The sequence below is a fragment of the Leptinotarsa decemlineata genome, unplaced genomic scaffold, assembly GCF_025532065.1.
Source record: "Leptinotarsa decemlineata unplaced genomic scaffold, Ldec_3_MD MMD2_tig00000199_RagTag_RagTag, whole genome shotgun sequence".
Taxonomy (NCBI): domain Eukaryota; kingdom Metazoa; phylum Arthropoda; class Insecta; order Coleoptera; family Chrysomelidae; genus Leptinotarsa; species Leptinotarsa decemlineata.
Genome location: NW_027412544.1, coordinates 10,731,950 through 10,752,921, shown reverse-complemented (window position 1 = coordinate 10,752,921; position 20,972 = coordinate 10,731,950). Strand labels below are relative to the sequence as shown.

Below are 20,972 nucleotides of genomic sequence, written 5' to 3'. Positions count from 1 at the left end.
CTTTTCTTGGTTGTCTGTCAATAGTGTTGTGTCATCCATTTTATCTTTGTGCATGTTGACTCCTTTTATTGTATCGTTTATTTGAAAGCCGCGAATTATAGTTAAATGGGGTCCTCAAGACGTCGAGATCGGTCAAGATCAAGAGATCGTGATAGAGATCGAGACAGACGTGATAGAAGACGCAGTAGATCTCGAGATAGATACAGAGATAGAGAGAGGCGAAGGGACCGAAGCAGGAGCCGTGATCGTGACAGAAGACGCGAAAGGGATACGAGATCTCCTTCACCAGAACCAGATGGAGATAAAATGATTGCAGATACATTAGCTACTTTGGCTGCAACGAGAAATTTTGCAAGTTTAATCTCCAAGGAAGGTGACGGCAACTCGAACCATTCTACTGGTATGATTTTTGGAAAATCAGCTAAATTTGTTGTGCTGATTACAGCGAAATTTATTGATTTTCAGTGAACATTTACAGGGTTGCTCATTTGATAATTAATTTTCAGTGGAAATATATTATGCATGAGCACAGCTATTTTATAAATACTAACTTAGAATATCTATGAGAGATGTTGTAAGTTTCTGGTAGTAACAAATGAGCAATGTGAATTCTTAAGACAAAACTGAAGATATATGATTTCAAACTGGTACATGAGAAACAAAAAGGCTTTTTTTTTAATCACTCAAAAATCTCAAAGTGAAATGCTCAGCATAGACATACTTATTGAATGATCGCCTTAATTTATAGAATCGCTAAATACTCGTTTCAATGTCCCAACACTAGTCTAAAGAGCCTTCATTGAACCAAAAGGGTATATGTTCCATCGAGTTTTATTTCTTTTACTAAGTTGGCCGTTATGTCAATTTGACTGCGAAAATAATTTTTGCTCAGACCAGTGACTTCAATCTGAAAGAGAGCTTTGTTGTGATCAGGAAGCCGCATTGGTCAATATGACTGAGGTAGTTTATCGCATCCTACATGCCAATTATTCTATCTGCTGTATCTTTATCAATACGGAGATGAAAGGCTGCAATAGTCCAGTTTTAAGGGTGCAATTTTTGTATCTGAAAATAATTAAACTATTTGAATCTACAACGAAATCATTACTGCACTCATAAAACTTTCTCTGCACACTGGCCTGAAGAGTAATATTTTTGAACCATGTGGGAAAACCTACTTTTGTTTTCCTCTTTAATAACATGGCAATGAACTATCTTAGGAACTCACTTCCGGTAAGAAAAACTCTGTTAAATGACACCTTTTTTATCATCGATCGCAAGCTGTGAACCATTATTCTTCTATCATTTCAATTGTTTTTCAATAGAGAACAACAAAGTCTCACAAAAATAAAATATAAATGAATGTAATGCTATCCAAACATTAGGAATGCCACTATTCTTCTGATTTGAAATTTGCATTCTAGAAAATAAAAAACAGTTTGAAAAAACTACAACATCTCCCAAATAAAATAATATAAAGTCAGGTGTTTCCCAAAGGTGGGATTTAGGCTCTGTTCTGTTTGTACTGTTTGGGCATGATGAAAATCCCGAAAGACTCAGATCAAAAATTAACACTGATCTAATGTAAGTCAAGAACTGGAGTGATGCAAATCTCACAACACTCAACTTGAAAAGGACAAATCTCCTTTCTTTGGAATGTGAACTGTCCTATATACTACTTGTAAAAAAAAGATACAACTAAATTCTTAGGGACTACCAATGATAATACTCAAGAATTGTTAATGAAATTGGGTATCAGACAGCAAAAAATGTATATTATGCTTTGGTTGAGTCTCACCTGTGCTATGGAATACAATTTTGGGGCTCGTGAACTGACAAACGTGTCCAATCCATCTTCGTACTATAGGTACACTTAGGTAAAGCGTAGACTCGTGTAAGCTACTTTTTATCAAATATAAATTATCAACATTAAATTCATTTAATAGTTCGTACCGGAACCTTTGGTGTGAAATGAATCTATTGAAAACACTTTCCCAACACACTTTCCCAACAAAACACTTTCTCACAATGTGCGTTTCACTAACTTCCTCAGGAGATCATTATGACAGATCATCATATCAGAAATATGCAACGGACTATCACTGTTCATCATTTTGGGGTTCAACTCAGTACACCACAAACTTCACTGTTTTAAGAACTCTTTTTATTTGGGGAACTGCGTTTATGTGGAATAAACTTCCTGAGATGGGTGGTAATTATCAGCAATTGGGTGATTTAGATTTTCAATTGAATCCTTAGCAGATTTTACTGGAAAACTGAAATACATAAGTATTTCTAAAAGCAAGGTCATCCTTGGGACTAGATTTCTGGGCAATAGTTTCCAGTGAGAAATATCAAAATTTGAAGAAATGTGTTGAACAACTGCAATAACTTGTTGGTCAGTAATGAAAAAACCCAATTAATTTCATTCTCACAAACTGACGGATTCATACCAGTATACACGAATGAGCAAATAACATTAGAAACTGAAAAGAAGTTATAATTTCTGGACATCACAATCGACTCTAGGCTAGACGGATAAAGCCATATCAATTCATTGTTTCAAAACATATCTGAGGTGGCAGCATTTTTTTTATAATGCATATATTCAGAGTCTTTTGAATTATTGTATTTTATTCTGAGAAATGTCCACTGATACAAATAAAGTCTTCATCTTTCAAAAAAGGTGCCCGCAAAAAATTTTTGGGTTACCTATCCAAACTAGTTGCAAACTAATTGATACAGAAAAAAAATCTGTCATAAATGTAAATGAGAAACTATGATAGTGTTTCAGATCAATGTGTCATTAAATTAAGAGAGTTTCTGATATCCACGACTTTCTACACCATTGATGATTTTTTATGTTTTGTTTTAAAACAGGTTATGTTATGACTTTATCTTATAATTTTGTTTCATTTCATATATGTTATAGTAATTGTATTGACATGTGTTGTACACATAGGAACAGGTTTTTATTATGTAGGACAAATTAAGATTATTCTATTGTAATTCGACATGGTACCTTAGAAATTGAAATTTTCTAACAATATTAGCAGGGTTTCCTAATATTTTTCAAATATAATTTTTATCATAAATTTCTCCCATCATACAAATGGATTTACCGATGTCTGTATTTTATATATTTGTAGAATACTCAAAATAATATCTTCTTCAATTATATTCAATAGATATAAAAATCTACAAATGTGTATATATTTTATACCCAATGTGTCTGAGATAAGAAGAGCCAGATTGGAAAAAATGAAAGTTACATTAAATTATGACAAAGTTCCCTATTTTAGACCTCATTCAAATGAAGTTTAGAAATGAACTGATTGAACAATTATTATGATATATTGGTGAAGTAGTCGCCACTTAAAAGATTAAAATTTAGGTTGGTTTTCCAAAGATGAAAAGTCAGATTGTAAATGATGTCTTGTACAGTTGGAAAATTGGTAATGAAAAAGTATATTTTTGATACCTTCTCAAATGATGTTGGAAAAATTCTAATATCTCTGGATTTCATAACTTTTTCTCAGTTTAACTCTCTTCGTATCTCTCATGGTCTCTGATTTCCTCATGCTGACCCTCCCTATCTTGAACACAGAGTATTTATTAGAGAAGTGATAGGTGTATCCCAAACTGTACAATTTGAATACGATAATCCTTGATAGGTAGCCAATAGCTTCAACAAATACTTCATCAAATCCAATAAGGTTATAGCAGACATAAACACTGCTCACATATTCAATTATGCTGATGATACCAATCTTCTATTAACAGGTGCGAACTTACCTGCTATTATAAAAAAGGGTAGCAAAATAATAGAACAATTCAACAATGGAAAAACATATTGTATCATGTTCAAAATCAATAACCGTATAGAAACACCACAAAACATAATTATGCACAATCAAAAAATCATTTGTAATACTTCAGTGAAGTTTCTAGGCATATACATTGATGACACTTTAAGTTGGACTAGTCAGATAGACAACCTTTGCCATAAACTATCCTCGGTAACATACGCCATGAGAGTCCTAAAAAAAATGTTGATCTTGAAGCACTAGTGACAGTATATTATGCGAATTTTTACTCCGCTATGAGACAAGGGATAATCATCTGGGGCTCATGTCACGGGTTTAATAGAGTTTTCCTATGTAAAAAAAGTATCAGAATAATCTTCAATATGAATACAAGAGATTCCTGCAGAGGAGCCTTTAAGATCAACAAATTACTTACTGTGTCAGCAATCTATATCTATAAATCAATAAAATCATCCAGGCCATTTTGACATACATCGCGAAACGCATATTTATGAGACAAGATGAAAAAAAGACTTCTCATATCCCATCAATGCAAAATCCCTATATGAACGTAGCACTATCTATACTGGAATGAAATTTTGTAATAATCTTCCGAAAATCATGAAAGATATTGTTGTTGCTAACAGATTTCTGAAATCTGTAAGAAAATTCTTATGTAATATAAAGCCCTACAATACTGATGAATATTTTCTGGCCTGTAGAAATTTATGAACCAAATTTTATTCAAAATTGTGCTATGTGTTTATAGAAATTATCTCTACTTTCAGTAATCATGCGCAATATGACGCATATTTTAAAATGTTTGTAATCGTGTTTGAAACTTGAAGCTATTCATTTTGAATGTTTCATTTTTGGATTTATATGTACACATATTTGATATTTTTACAATTTTCCTTTTGACATATTTCTCAGACAAAAATATTCTGCCACTCTTGTGACTGATTATAAAATACTCTGAAATAAATGTATCTATCTATCTATACAATATTCAAAACATCTTCTAAGAACATTTTAAAAAATGATTCAAAGATCACTTTTGAATAATATAAATATGATTCAAATAGATAAATGTTCAAAATATATTCTTTGAATAGTCAGTGAGTCTTTAATATTTTCTTGATCTTCATAATGAATATTGAATTATTGTCACTATAAATATCAACAGACAATATGTAAATGGTCACTAAAAAAGAATTGTTTTGCAATTTTATTTACTGGGTGCTTGATGATAATTTCAGTTATAAATTGATTCAAAATTTACAGGAAGTACAGAAGAAGAAAGAAGGCGAAAAAAAAGGTCTCGATGGGGAGGTAGTGAACATGAAAAAATATTCATTCCTGGGATGCCCACCATCCTTCCGCCAAACCTTGATAAGGAACAGGAACAGGCATATTTACGTAAGTTGCTTTTCTGGTATTAAATAATTATTAGGTTAATAAGAGAGATTATATGAAGATATATCGATATGAATTGTATAATTTTGTTGATGAGTACTGTGAATATGGAGTGTCAGGCAGGCTGAGTCTCTAGTGGGATAGATACATTGAATCAGATAGTGCAAATATAATTTGTAAGTATCACTTCTAAATCAAAATTTGTATTCCCTTATTTTACAGAAAACATCAGGATTATACATTGAAAGTGCAATTATTTAATCACTATACAATGGTATTATGATGAATATAATTCAACTCACAAATTTTACAGCTTTTGAAGATGATTCCACCTACATTTTGCCAGAGTTCTTTTGCAGTACAACTGTCAATAATTGATTGTTTAGAAGCAATGTTTTCTTTTTCAGGTGCTGGATTCTAAACATAAATCTCTTTAAAAATGCTGATTTGAAATTGCCTGGCAGTATAATTTATACCAATTGATCTTATCTTTTTTGAAGATTTCTAAAGGCAAGTTGAGAGTGAATTAAATATTCATTTCCAATATCACTCCAGTTCTACCAAAATGTGTGAGATACTTTCAGGGATTTCTGTTTTTTTTTTTTATAATAATCTCTAAAGTGTGAACTAATCTGAATTTGGTATTGAACTGTCGGCGGGAATCAAGACAGTTGGGTAGATTTATGAAATGGTTTAAAGTGTTTTGTCCATTAAATTTTTATAGCAGGTTGTTTAATGTGTGGAAGACAAATGTAATTTTAATGGAGAATCCAATTTTTCCCAGCAAATAATTTATATCAATCATTTATTGACCCCAAGAAACATAAATGTTCATAACAGGGACCTTAACTAAATTTGTAAAACTAAATATTGACAGGAAATGAAATACTTCTGAATACAGAACATATAATGCATCTTAATTTGAAGAAAGAAGACATTTACCAGTTTTTCAGGTATTTTTTTTTTAACTGGTTTTCAGAAACAACTTTTTAGAGTAATTTATAGTTCAAATCAAATAAAATTTTATTAAATGTTTTCCTATTATACGATGTATTGGACGTGTCTGGTGAGGTGGTTAAACCCACACAATTACTACAAAAAGTTACTCCTAAAGTACTAGTTACATATATTACATACTAGTACTGTTGCTGTATCGCTGCTGTTTCAATGTTTTGACAGAATCAAATCAACGAACTTAGGCTAGGCGAGCGTAGCATTACAGAACAGTGCTTTCAAAAAATTGTTCTACAGCGCCATCTAGTGGCGAGTTACAGAAAAATTAATAGCCTATAAACCTTCTCTATGAAAAATTACTTATACATGTCAAGTTTCATCACGATCAGCTGAGCGATGTAGAAGTTTATCACTTACCAACCAACCAACAAACATCCATTTTTATATATATGATATGCATACATGGACATACTACATTGATGAGGATGGAACGCTAATATCACTTAATGACACATAAAGACAAGTATATAAGACATTTTTAAATAAATATAACAACATTAAAAACATAAGGCATGTCAACCAGTGGAGATAATTTTTTTCTGTAAATATTGAATAGGTTTTTCCAAGAAAGTTGTTTGACTAAATATAAACCTTAAATTTCAGTTATACAGAAATATTTTCGTTCAGTTCATTTAATACTAGGTGATCTTTTATCAATTTTGACTTTCTCTTTGTGAAAAAAATGAACTAGGATTTTGATATATTGATTGTTGATGATGAACTAAGTTTGTGTCATCTGCTAACAGTTTGATTTATCTGCTAAAGATCAAATAGGAAATTAAATAGATATAAATGAGAAATAAAATAGGTCCCGGAATTGAAACACTTTTATCCCCCTACATACAAACAGATTTCTATTATTTAAATAATTACTTAAATGAAATGAATAAATAAGTTTTGTCTAAATACCACTGGTAAATTTGATTAATACGACCCGTTTGGGGTTTGACCCCATTATCAAGTACAAAACTGAAATCTGAATTTTGAAATATCGATTTTATTAGAATTTTCAGGTATGCTGCAAGAACAGGTATTTGAGAGACAGGATGCCAACTTAAAATACCACCCTGAAAATTCTAGGGGTTGTTAAACTCATAATTTCAAGAGAGGAGACCTACATAAATCAAGTTGCTCGTTTAGGGGTATATGTTTCTGGTTTTTAATTGATTTGTTGATTTCCATGGCCTCCAACAAATCAATCGAAAACCAGAAATATATACCCCTAAACGAGCAAATTGATTTATGTAGGTCTCCTCTCTTGAATTTATGAGTTTAACAACCCCTACAATTTTTAGGGTGGTATTAAGTTAGCGTCCTGTCTCTCAAATACCTGTCCTTGCAGCATACCTGAAAATTCTAATAAAATCGATATTTCAAAATTCATATTGCAGTTTTATACTTGATAATGGGGTCAAACCCGAAACCGGTCCTATAAATAAAATTTACCAGTGGTATTTAGACAAAAGTATTTCATTCTTTTCATTTAAGTGATCATGAATTACCATAAGTAAACCAGTCATCAATCACACATATTTAAATAATTATTGAAACAAGAATGAGTTGAGTCTCTAATCCCATTATCAAATATTTTTTGTAATAAAATTATATGATTGACAGTATCAAAAGCTTTTGATAGTGATAATAGTCCAAAATGAAAATTTTTATATAATTTTAGTTGTATATTGGTTGTTGAATCTAAAATGGCAGATTCTGTCACACTTGATTTTTGAACACCATATTGATAAATGTACAAAAAATTCTTTTTACCCAGATATTACAAAAGCCTTTGTTTCATTATTTCATGATTTTGATAAAACTGGTAATATAGATCTCTGTCTATAATTACTCAAACCCTCTTTGTTTCCACTTTTAAAAACTAGTTCAATGTGGCTCTTTACATGTCATTTTGAATAACACCTGTTTCAAAGGAATTATTTATAAGTTCAATAATTAGAGGTGATAGTTTTGTGGTAACCATTTTAATAAGTTTTATGCTTATGTTATCAAATCCTGCCGATTTCTTTTTAATGAAATCTTTTATAATATTTTTCACTTCCTTACAAGGTGTAAACTCTATATTTTTATTATTATTAATAGGTGAAATGGAAATACTGGATGACATTTCGAGCCCCACATTTATAAAATGGTTATTCATTTCATTACATATTTTTATGAGATCTTCAAGAAGTTAACCATTTTCAATAATACATTTTATATAATGTTTGTCCTTACTAAACTCATTGTTTAATACTTCATTTATAATTTACTATTTCTCATAAGTGTAATCAATGCTTCACATTTTACTAGTTTATCGCTGATTTTTTTCAGATAAAAGTCTGAATTAGGAACAGAATTCGAATAATTAATAAAAAATCGCGAACATACTTATTATTACATAGCCAATTGCAATAATAATTTTCCTTTTCAAAAAATGTATCTAACTCTTGGGCTTTGCCCTCTTTTAACCCATTTTATTACAGTTCAACTCCAGATCGAAGAAGTGAGTCGAAAGCTGCGTTCAGGTGACCTTGGAATTCCTGCCAATCCAGAAGAAAGGTGGGGTATATGAGACTAGACTGACAACATGGTCAACCATTTGGCTACTGTGGTTTGGCAACATTATAAAACAGTCAATATATTTCCTTTTTTTTTATTTTTTACTCTATACAAGATGAATTGGCTTTTTGTAAATACATTTCTGTGGAAAATATCAGTAAAGTGTTCAATATTCTTATAAAGTTCTTTCATGATGAAAACCCAGTTCATCTTTTGTTCATTCAAGTATCTTTGTCACAGCTATATTTTCAGAGGACAATTCAATCAAATAAAAGTTTTGCAATTAACATAAATAAAAGTTATTTGTATTTTGCATTTTGCGATTTCTCACCTTTATTTTTACTGTTTGAACATCCATGAAAGTGATTTTTGTGGAATGAATTGTTTTGAAAATGAATAGAAAATTTGATTTTATATATAGATATATCAGAGTGAGAGAGTAAATTAACAAAAATTAAATTGAATTTATTTATGGAAAAATTGCAATTGAAAATATTATATTTCTGCAGGACGTACATATCAGACTTGAGTTACAAAAAATATTCTCCAATATCGTGAAATTCCAATAAAAACGCATTCAGTCGTTAGTGATCGAAAAAATCAAATCATATTTTAAGAATAATGGAATCATTGTAGGTTTTTTCAGGTTTATAATACAAAAATACTTGAATCAATAAGAAATATAGATTTTACTCCATTAATAACATTTCTGTTTTAGATCAAGTTTTCCAATTCAATCGACTAGCTATTTTCTAACTAAATTATTCAATTTCAGCCAAATATGAGTCATGAAGGCCCTAATTATTAATAAAACATGTTTAGTTTCAGCACTTTTTGAATAAGGCCCTTATTAAAATAATTTTTCATTGCAGCAAATAATACAATCTCTTTTTAGGAAACTTTTCTTGAAACGAAACAATTGCAATAACTGACTTGAATAATTTTATTATAGTTTTTAGCTGTTATTATTGTTACCAGCTGGTCTTAAATTCACATTTAGAATGTTTTCATTTTCTGTTTGTTACATCACAGATTATTTGCTGAATAGTCTTTAAAGACAGTGTGGACATACGGTGTGTTCATTTTTCAAAGATTATGATAATTCTCACACTTGGAATCCATGTAACTAAGTATTTTTTCTTAATTTTGTAAATGAAATATTTTTCTCTTATTTATAATCACTTTTTTTTAAACATTTTTCGACTGATACTTGGATTACTTTTCTGTACAGACCAAAGTCAGCCCTTATTATCTGTGATTGGCAAACAGAAAACAAAACGGTTATTAACTTAATTTTTTCTTGTCAGATCGCCATCACCAGAACCTATTTATAGCAGCGATGGCAAGAGGTTGAATACAAGAGAATTTCGAACCAGAAAAAAACTTGAAGAAGATAGACATGCTCTTGTTCTTAGAATGCAAGGAATCAATCCTGAATTCAAACCTCCCCTAGATTATAAGTAAGTAGTTTTCATGCTTGACACTTCAAATATTAATGCTCTAATATCTAATGTGTGACTGCTGAGTATAACATATTTGTCATTTATTGATCACTATCAGACAACATAACTGATGAAAACCATATCCATGCCTTATTTGATTTATGTGTATAAAAAACATTCACAGCAAGCGACAAACGTGATGACGAGCCTGCCCCCATGTGCACAAACTCATTTTCAATGTCCCCCACTACAGTTCTTGCAAGACATAACAAATGCTCTGTACAGAGATGTATCATTACTTGTCCGCCAATACTGTTGGCATTTAGCATTGTCGGAATAATTTGTGTTTCTGAAAAAATATCATCGCTTAACAAAAGTTTCTTTTTGGATAAGTGTATCATTATATAACATTTCAATGAACTGTACTATCTATAATACTAAATAAAATATGAAAAGAAATTCAAAGAAGTCATGTTCCATTTGCTACCCTAATTAAAACTATATAATTATAGGTATGACATTGGCCACAAGGGCTTATCTTAATCTAATAGTAATTTAGTTGGGAGAGTCTATACCTGCGCGACCGCTCGCCGTCACGTTTGGCGCTTGCTGTACAAAAATTCAAGATCTGTGACTAATGAAATGCAAAACTCGTTTTGCATGAAATTACAACTATCATTTTTTGGAGTTACACCAAATATAGCTTTCATACCAACAAACTTAATGGCAATTTAAAATTTATGAAGAAATGCACTATTAATAGTCACTTTTTTTAGAACCGTGGTCTGCCGGTTTTATGCCTCACTTTTCGTCTACTACTGCGGTAGACATCAAAGGAGATGTGATAACGGTCGCAATTGGTTCTCAGTTAATGTACTTGTGATGCACTGTTTGGAACCTTTGGTGTAGTAATGAATATTACTGGAGTTTTTTTTCCAACACTAAACCGTTATTTCAGCACCTCAACACGTGTTTAGATCACCAATTGATCATCTTCATGAGGAAAATTAAACCAGTTTAATTATTTCTTTGATCTTCCTCTTGAAGGAACACGTGTCGAGGTATCAAAATAACGGTTGGTGTTGCAAAACGTGGTACATGGCAGAGACTTGTTACTTCCATTTAACTTACGCTCTCACTTTAGCCTATATAAAACCAGAGGACCAGGAGTCCAATATCTTGCTTTGCTAATGACAGCACACTTGTCTCGTCTTTGCATTTGGATTCCGGAACATCAGCTGCGGATGCTCATCTTCACTGGAAACAGGAGTTGAACATCTTAATGAGGATCTAGAAGTAATTTCGAATTGGGATGAAAGTAACCAGGTTCAATTCAATGCCACAAAAACCCAGGCATCTGTTTTCTCCAAAAAGATAAATGTTTCCGAACCGGATATAATATTGTCAGGTCAGCCAATTCCGCTTTCTGCTTCGATAAGTTGGGGTTAAAATGGACACCAATATGTCTTGGCACAATCATGTTGATGGAATTGCAAAGGCTGCTTCTCGAAAGTTTGGAACACTGTTCCGAATCAGAAAACTACACACCTCAAGAACTTTTGATGCTTTATAAGGTCAGATCAGACCTTCTTTGAAGTATTGAGCTTTGTCCCCAAACATACCCTGAAGTTGCTGGTTGCAAGAGATGTGAACATCACTTGCAACCTTGATAGTCTGGAACATCAAAGAAAGGTTGGAAATTTGTCTCTCTTCTATAGATACTTTCACGGGAAGTGTTCAAGTGACTTGGCACATTTGATTCTACCAAGAGTGGTACATATCAGAAATACATGACGAACTGTGGCTGCTCATTGTTTTGAGGTTCACCTCAGAACACCTCGAACTTCACTGTTTAAAAACTCTTTCATTTGGAGAACGGCGTTTGTGTGGAATAAACTTCCTGAGAACGTTTTTATGAATGGATTTAATCTTCAGCGATTCAAATCCAATGTGAATCACATTGAGCGCCTTAAGGATTTTTCTGTAGCACTTGTGTTTTGCCCTTAAAAAAAATTTAAAATCATTTGATTCTATGTATACAATGAATAATCGTTGTGAGAAAAAAAACTTTAATTTGAATTTTCATGCTTTACCTCCAAATTTTCCTTTCTTTGTAAATTTTTCACATGATGTTTTACCATCTTTCGGGTCTGATCTAAAATGACTGACTATTCGAAAAACTGATTTTTCATATACTCATTCCCACTCTCCACCATTATTGTTCACATATAATACAAATAATTTTATTTCAGACCTCCAGTTATTCGAGTCAGTGACAAGGTGATGATACCACAAGAAGAACACCCAGAAATTAATTTCGTGGGGCTTCTTATTGGTCCTAGAGGAAACACGTTGAAAAGTAAGTAAATATAATCTGAAAGAAAAATTGCTTTCAACTGAATTTGTTTTAGCCATGGAAAAAGAAACAGGAGCAAAAATTATTATACGTGGAAAAGGATCTGTCAAAGAGGGGAAAGTCGGACGGAAAGATGGACAGCCATTGCCTGGTGAAGACGAACCTCTACATGCATACATTACTGCTACTAATCCAGAATGTGTTAAAAAAGCTGTAGAACGGGTATGAAATTCCCTTTATTATTTTATTCAAAACTAATTTTTAAGTTTTATAGATAAAAGAAGTTATAAGACAAGGTGTTGAGGTGCCTGAAAATCAGAATGATCTAAGGCGAATGCAGTTAAGGGAGTTGGCTCAACTAAATGGAACACTTAGGGAGAATGATGGAATGAGGTGTAATAATTGTGGGGCTACTGATCACAAGTCTTGGCTGGTAAGTGTTTTTTTTTATGTACTGGCACTTTTGGTTATTGGAGGTTAGAAGAAGAAAAAACAATTTGCAAATATCAACATTCAACCATATATTAGATCGTCTTAAGGATACTAAAAATTTATGTATTGTAAATAAAAGGAAATATCACGTGTAGTATAGTAATACAATATCAAATTATGAGATTAGGTTGTAGAATAAATTTTTCTTATATTTGAAAATTATGGACCCATTGAAACCATTTTTTTTTAAATATATTTATCTTGGGAGAAAGGTGGTGTTGCTTGAAGTGAAATTTAATTTACAAGTTATAATAATAAGCTTTAAAGCATCTGTTTTTTTTTGTTTTTTTATATTTAACATATCTTGAAATGCTGTTCAAGAACATTTTAAGAAATACCCAATATAATGAAATATAATTTTCTAGTTGAGGTTGGATATAATCATCTAGTGAATAAAATTAACATTCTTGATTCTTGGATTTATTAGTGATCATTATCATTTTTCTTTTTTTTTTAGTGTCCAGACAAACCTAATGTTACTAACAGCATAGTATGTTCGAGTTGTGGTGCAGCCGGGCATATCGCTCGTGATTGTAGGTCCAAACGACCTGGACTAGGAGGCCCACCACTGCCTGGCGACAAGGCAAAGATTGATGAGGAATATTTATCTCTTATGGCCGAATTGGGTGAGGCACCTCCTCCTGGACTTGTGCAGCAAACTACTACTACTCAACAACGGAAAACAACAGGTAAGAGACAAAATTATATTTGCTTTTCATTTGTATATATACCTACATGAAATTTTAAATTTTTTGACAGCTTCACAGAGTTGGTTCTTGATCAAAATCTTATTTTTTTTAATTTGTAGAACTTGATACTAGGCCAAAATTCAAATAAAAATTTCACATTTATGTATTGAGCGAGTGTTCAAATTGAAGACCACTAATTCAATACATTTTTAAATTCTTGTTCTCAAACAACTATAAACTTCTTTTCAGCAGTTTTTATTTGAAATACATTTTGTATTCTAGTTGTCATACCTTTGACTTGGCTGAATTTTTTATGGTACAAAAAATCTTTCACAAATTTGAAAATGTCCCCGGCAACGATTATAATGTCAAACTTTTTAGTTTACCCTGACTTTTGTTTAATAATTTTGCCTATCAAGAAATTACATAATCTTATCGTTTTGGAGGTTGAAATCTGTCTGCCTTCAGATTGGAAAAAATCAAATGTAACTTGCAGTTTTCCTTTTGTGTACGCTTTATTTTAAAACTTTTTTGACAGAATCTGTCAAATACATTTTGAAATGTGAAATATGTCAATGTTGATTTGACATCTGTGTACTTCAGCGAAGTACACATAATTCAATTTATTCAATTTGATATTCACCTTTTGTTTTTAAAATGTGTTCTGACAATTTTGATCTGGTTAGTTGTCTTTTTTTTTTCAATAAAAGTCTTTCATTTTCTTCACAAAAAATAAACTTTTGTTTGAACACTTCTATATTGTTTAAAATGAAAGAGATGTATTCATATTGTTGAAACAACCTTTCTATGATAATTGACAGAAACCTTTTCTAATAAAATGGTAAATCATTATTCAAAAAGAGGAAATTCAAGGCATGCTTAAGAAAAAGAGGGCAATTACAGACATGAGAGTTCTCTGTTTAGAAAACATATATTTCTTTGTTTTATGCTATCTCTAGCTCATTCACACAAAAATGATTTCTCGGAAGGTTGTGATCTTCTAGTCCTTATGCAGATTTTTGTTTGGATGAAATGTTCATGAACATCTATGATTGAAATTTCTTTTATCTTTAGTCGAAAGGAGTTGAAAATGCCAATGCGAATTAGAAGAAAGAGGGACACTGCTATTTATTTTTTGTTCTTTTACATTTTTATATTGGAAAGAGTTTCTATTGATGAAATAACTGAATGTTAAGCATGGTTATGTTCTTATTATGCACTGTGTGGAACCTTTGGTGTAGTAATGAATATTACTGGAGTTTTTTCCCAACACCAAATCATTATTTTTACCACCTCGACACGTGTTTCGAAAGATTAAAACAGTTTTAATCTTTCTCTTTGAAGATTACCACTTGGTGATCGTAACACGTGTCGAGGTGTTAAAAATAACGATTTGGTGTTGGGAAAAAATTCCAGTAATATTCATAGGTTATGTTTATTGTTTTGGGGCATTTTGTGTTTTTGAGTTACTTAATTGTAAATTTGTGAAAGAAATGTTTCCAGTGTGTTCAATATAGAATTGAAAAACTGATGAATAGGTAAAACAAAATATTTCCCCTCATGGGAAACACAAGAGACCACAACAATTTATGAAAACAGCTAACAGGACTTTGTTTTTGTTTCACCATCTGGCTCAGATTTGATATGTAGTAGTATTTAATTTATTTAGGTTACCCTAATGTACAAACGGTCATTAAAATATTATACATAATGTAAGTAAACATTAATAATAAATTACTGGATAAAAAATAATATATAGTTATTTTGAAAAGTCAATATGGTAACATCAATAATTTATAAAATTAAAAATGAGGAGTATCTGGATGTAACAATAAATAAATAATACCTGGATACTTTTGTTGTTTCTCAATGAACCAGGCAGTTTGTTAAATTCCACTAGTCCTCTGAAAAACACACTATTCATTGCTGACCTTGAGTTTGTTCTGGATACATGGAAGCTTATACAGTGTGTCAATTTGAAAACTTCCCACCCTCAATATCTCCCTTCCAGTACATAATATGAAAAAATGGTCAGACAGGTCAACTTTATTTGCAAGGGGGACACTCTGAATGAATATTTTCAACCCTCGGGGTTCAACTCCCTAAGAGGGGTGGATGTTACCCTCAGAATTTCAAATGGAAAGGGGGGTCAAGTGGCACATCATTTTGAAGGGCATTCAATTCGCTTGCCGACGGTGCCCTCATTTATTATTTTCCGATCAGCAGTATCCGAAAATGTAGTTCTAAACTAATAGAAGTAATTAGAATTGGCCTATACTAAAATGCCTGGTTATCAAGTTAGTATGCAAAGAAATACAATTTATTGACTCTCTTATAAGTAAAACTTGTGATGACGGGTCAGCTTTTCAACTTTCCATCAGGGGTAAAATTAGACAAGCCTCAAAAAATTTACATTAATTAGTTATCTGATTTCGGTGACTTTCATTTGGGTTTATTATCGGATTTAAAACTCTTATCCCTTTTTTGTTACTTCTGCTATAAAAAGTATCGTTTTTTGAGCAAAAAAGGTGTTCATCGCATTCAAGCCATTTGGTAGTACTATCATTTCAGTTTCATTTGTTGAGCTGATCAGCGATACCTTAGAAAGTGTATAAATTGTAAGAATGGTTTACACTATCCAAGACCGAATTGAAATAATTTTTATTTATGGAGAGGTGGGCAAGTGCGCACGAAGGGCGGCATCTCTTTTTAATGAAAGAAATCCAAATCTTAATATAAGTCACCGGTATGTGCTTGATTTGGTGACAAAGTTTTCCGAAACTGGTTCGGTGAAGAATAAAAAAAGGAATAACCCCAGAGTACTGAATGAGGATGCTCAAATTGAGGTGTTGGGAACATTTGCTGCAGAGCCGACTAGCTCCTTACGATCAGTAGCAGAACAGACAGGAATGTCACACGAGACTGTAAGGAAAGCATTGAAAATGCACAAATTTCATCCATATAAAATGCAGATTCTCCACGAGCTCCATGAGGATGATTATGACAGAAGAATAGAATTCTGTGAAATCATGACTCTTCGAATCAATGCTTTACCTAATCTTCTGTTCAATATCTGTTTCAGTGATGAATGTTCATTTTTCCTGAATGGCAATGTTAATAGGCAAAATTGTCGCTATTGGAGTGACGAAAACCCTCACAATTTTCGAGAAGGACATACACAACACCCACAAAAAGTTAATGTTTGGGCTGGTATTCTTGGAAATGCCATTATCGGACCTTTATTTTTTGAAGAAAACTTGAATGGTGATCTGTACCTAGATATGCTTCAAGCACCTATCGATCCACTTATAACTCACGAGCTCGAAACTCAAATTGATGCACACGGTAATTTACTGTTGCAGGAAGATTTGTTACATTTCCAACAGGACGGTGCGCCACCTCATTATTTTCGCCCCGTCCGACAATGGTTGAACGAGCGATTCCGGGAGAGATGGATTGGCAGAAGGGGATCAATTGAGTGGCCACCGAGATCACCGGATTTGACTCCATTAGATTTTTTTCTTTGGGGATATCTCAAATCTGTCGTTTATAAAACACAGCCCACTGATATGGATGACCTCAAAGGACGAATTACAGCAGCATGCCGGTCAATTAGTGGTGAAGTTTTCCAAAATGTTCGAGAGGAGTTCGAAAACAGACTGTATTACTGTTTAGAGCAGAATGGACAACATTTTGAACATATTATCAGATAAAGCGTAACAAGATGGTTGAAATTTGTTTTTTGCAATTTAGTATTTTTTGTTTGCACTCGATGCGTATTTCGTTAACTAAGTAGTTCTACATTCCTCTCACATCCACGAATTCGAATATTACTCAAGGGTTGGAACGATGCTACCTAGTACGATGCTCACCTTTTCCAATAGTCCATTACAATCATTTGTTTTGAATACCAACCTGAATACCAAACATCTAGTGCGGGCGAGTTTTAATCATTTATTCTTATTCACTTCTAATCACCGTTCGTTTGGAACGTTATTGTTCAAAAACTGCTCATCAAAAACTAATGAAAAAGGTATCATTGGCAAGAGAATTGAATGCCCTTCAAAATGATGTGCCACTTGACCCCCCTTTCCATTTGAAATTCTGAGGGTAACATCCACCCCTCCTAGGGGGTTGAACCCCGAGGGTTGAAAATATTCATTCAGAGTGTCCCCCTTGCAAATAAAGTTGACCTGTCTGACCATTTTTTCATATTATGTACTGGAAGGGAGATATTGAGGGTGGGAAGTTTTCAAATTGACACACTGTATTGATTCTAGTGCCATATTGGTGAACTACATTTTTGACTTTAATTAAATTATTAAAATAGTTAGGTTGAATACCATTTATTATTTTTAATATAAAGACCATGCTTAGATAATAAGATCTGTTTAAGATTGATAACCACTGACTAGAATCGAGTATAGTCTTCATTGGGGTAAGTCGATTGCATCTCAAAATTATACATATACCTCTGTCCGATATGCGTTGTATTTGGACAATGAAATTACCAATTAGACATGAATTTTTGTTTCCAAATCATTAAGATATAACAATTATGGCCATAATAGGTAAAAATAAACAAAAATTATCACAAAAACTCTTTTAAGTTCTCCCACAATATACTATGAAATATTCTCCACCCAACGGCTATTTGTTCACTAAGATTTGTGTTACATGTTAAAGAGATTTTCCTCTGAAGATGTCAACACAAAACATTCAATCGATTTACTTAAAAAAATCTTGTTGAAACTATATGAATTGGAATTATTTCTGAATCTTGTATAAGATATAGCACAAAAATGAGTCATTTATCCTAAAATACAAGTGCAAAATTAAAAAAGAAGTGTTGTTATTGCATCCTCACACTTTTAACTGAATGTATTAATAGAAGCAGTTACTTCAGTTTTGCACAACCAAGATTTTGGTCGAATATTTATAAACTGGTGGACATAAATTTGTAATATTGCATCATAAAAGAAGATTCCAAAAATGACCTATTTAGCTGATTTCAACCTGATCCTAATCGGCGGATTATAATAATATTTATTTCTTTGGTTGAAAAGTATAGTTGACAGAAATCAATGCACAATAAACAAAGTAAATGTAAAAACATATAAATGTAAATAACTACATATAACCATTTTATATGACAAATAATATGTAACCATATTATAAGTCAGTCAAAATAATATAAATAATATACACAATACAATAACACAAACAGTGATAAACATCCATAAGGAATAAAAGTAACATATAAATATAAAAATATAAATGTAACTAGGTATAGAGTATAAAAAAGCCAATAAAATATAATCAACACACAAGTTCTCAAGTATTGAAAGTCAACAGTTTCACCAAATGTGCTAAAGCTCAAGATCTCAGGTTAGTTGATTGGTGAATTCTTGAATGGTGTAACAAGTCCTTTGAAGTAGCATTTTTTTCAGCTGACTTTTGAACACATTAATATTTAGGGAATTCTTAAGAGCTATTGGAAGCATATTGTATAATTTACACCCACTGAACTCTACGCTTTTTTCATACAAAGAATTTCTATGAGCGTTTGGATTGGAAGACAAAAGTTAGATAATTCAAAACATTTGTGACTGTGTGTCTGTCACTACCTTTATAGCTGTGTAGAAATTTCTCTCATGTCAATAAGGTATAATTCCTAAACTAACTTCAAACAATAATATTTTTCTATTTTACTACCATGCATAATTTATATTTTCTGTCATTAGGTTTCAACATATTTGATGCACAAATGGCTCCAAGACCACTTATGGCTCCTCCAATGGCTGGACCGCCCATGCCTTTGATGAACGGAATGCCACCACCTCCATGGGCTGGTCCTCCAACTATGTCTTGGCCTCCAGCACCACCTGGTATTTTACCACCCCCTCCACCACCAGGAGCTTCTAGTCCTCCACATGTTATGCCTCCTTGGGCTAGTCAGCCTCCTCCACCAGGAGCTTCAAACTCAACAACTTTACCGCCTCCTGCAACAAGTATGCCACCATGGGCCCCTCCGCCATTTGCTTGGCCCTCAAATAGTTGTCCTCCTCCGCCACCGCCAGGAATTGATGTTAATAGTTTATTGACTTCTCCACCCCCTCCCCCTCCTTCTTGAAGATGTGGGGTCTATTATAGGAGTGGAACATAGGAAAATAAATATTATTATTTATGTTGTTTTATAATAGTAATAGAAACAATAGGCATAATCTTTGGTGAATTATGAAAATGTATATTATTTGGAAATATAACTGCAAATACATTCTGGATACTTTTTTAACTTTTTGTATCTCAAGCGAGGTTGTAATATCTAGTTGAAATGGACCAGTTCTCTGGATAAACAAACCAATGCTATAGCATAATAGCAATGAAGAATAACTTGTAAGTATCAGTATAAAGTTTCAGGCAAAAAATCAAACCAGGGTTGCCCAACAAAATTTGAGAAAAAAAATGTTAATCGAAATTGTCAAATTTGAGAGTATTGAGTCATCATGCAATTGTTATTGAAAGCAGTTTCACGGAATTATGCTTTGGCCTCCTTCATAAATATATATATACCCACGTTTTTCATTATGCCTGAATTATCAGTTGCCGAGTTTTGCTCTTGGGGCTGTGCGGTCTGTTTGATTTTGTGGAGAGATACAATGGATGTCCCATGTTGCTGGTAACCTTTGCACGACATCCCTCTTATTGATACTACCATCAGGCACCTGTCCAACGTCTTCGATTTAGAAGATTAGTCGCAAGTTATTTCCCACTTTGAATAGCAGTTGGTCGATGCAACCAACCGATAGACCGGTTTTGGAGTGCTTACCCTATCATCAGTACCGGGCATGATCTCTTCAGAACGGTGTGAATCATCAGAGTATCACGACCAAACAAATATAATTCCAGCTAGTCATGAAATCTTTCTGCAGTTAATTCAGTGGGATGTCTACTGCGCCACCTGCAGACAGCTGGAAAAATACTCCACAAGTATACTCTGGGGTGGGAGTCTGAATAATGATTAATATTCCAGAGAGGTGCATTATGACATGCTCAAGGTTGCCCCTTTTCTCTCATGCAGACCTACGACTTTGTAGGTAGGTCTGAAGAGACCATGTCCGGTACTGATGATGGGGCAAACACCCCGAAACTGGTCTATCGGTTGGTCGGATTTTCCAAGTCGAAGACGTTGCACAAGTGC

The 20,972-nt window shown here is 32.7% G+C and overlaps 1 protein-coding gene across 1 annotated transcript; it reads left to right on the top strand.

Moving 5' to 3' along the window:
• On the top strand, positions 1–20,053 carry SF1 (Splicing factor 1). Its single transcript, XM_023166613.2, has 9 exons — positions 1–400; positions 5,091–5,225; positions 8,717–8,792; positions 10,100–10,252; positions 12,487–12,593; positions 12,646–12,812; positions 12,865–13,023; positions 13,540–13,771; positions 19,516–20,053. The coding sequence occupies exons 1-9, from the start codon at positions 106–108 to the stop codon at positions 19,902–19,904; spliced, it is 1,713 nt and encodes a 570-aa protein (XP_023022381.1). The 5' UTR covers positions 1–105; the 3' UTR covers positions 19,905–20,053.
• The last annotated feature ends 919 nt before the right edge of the window (positions 20,054–20,972 follow it).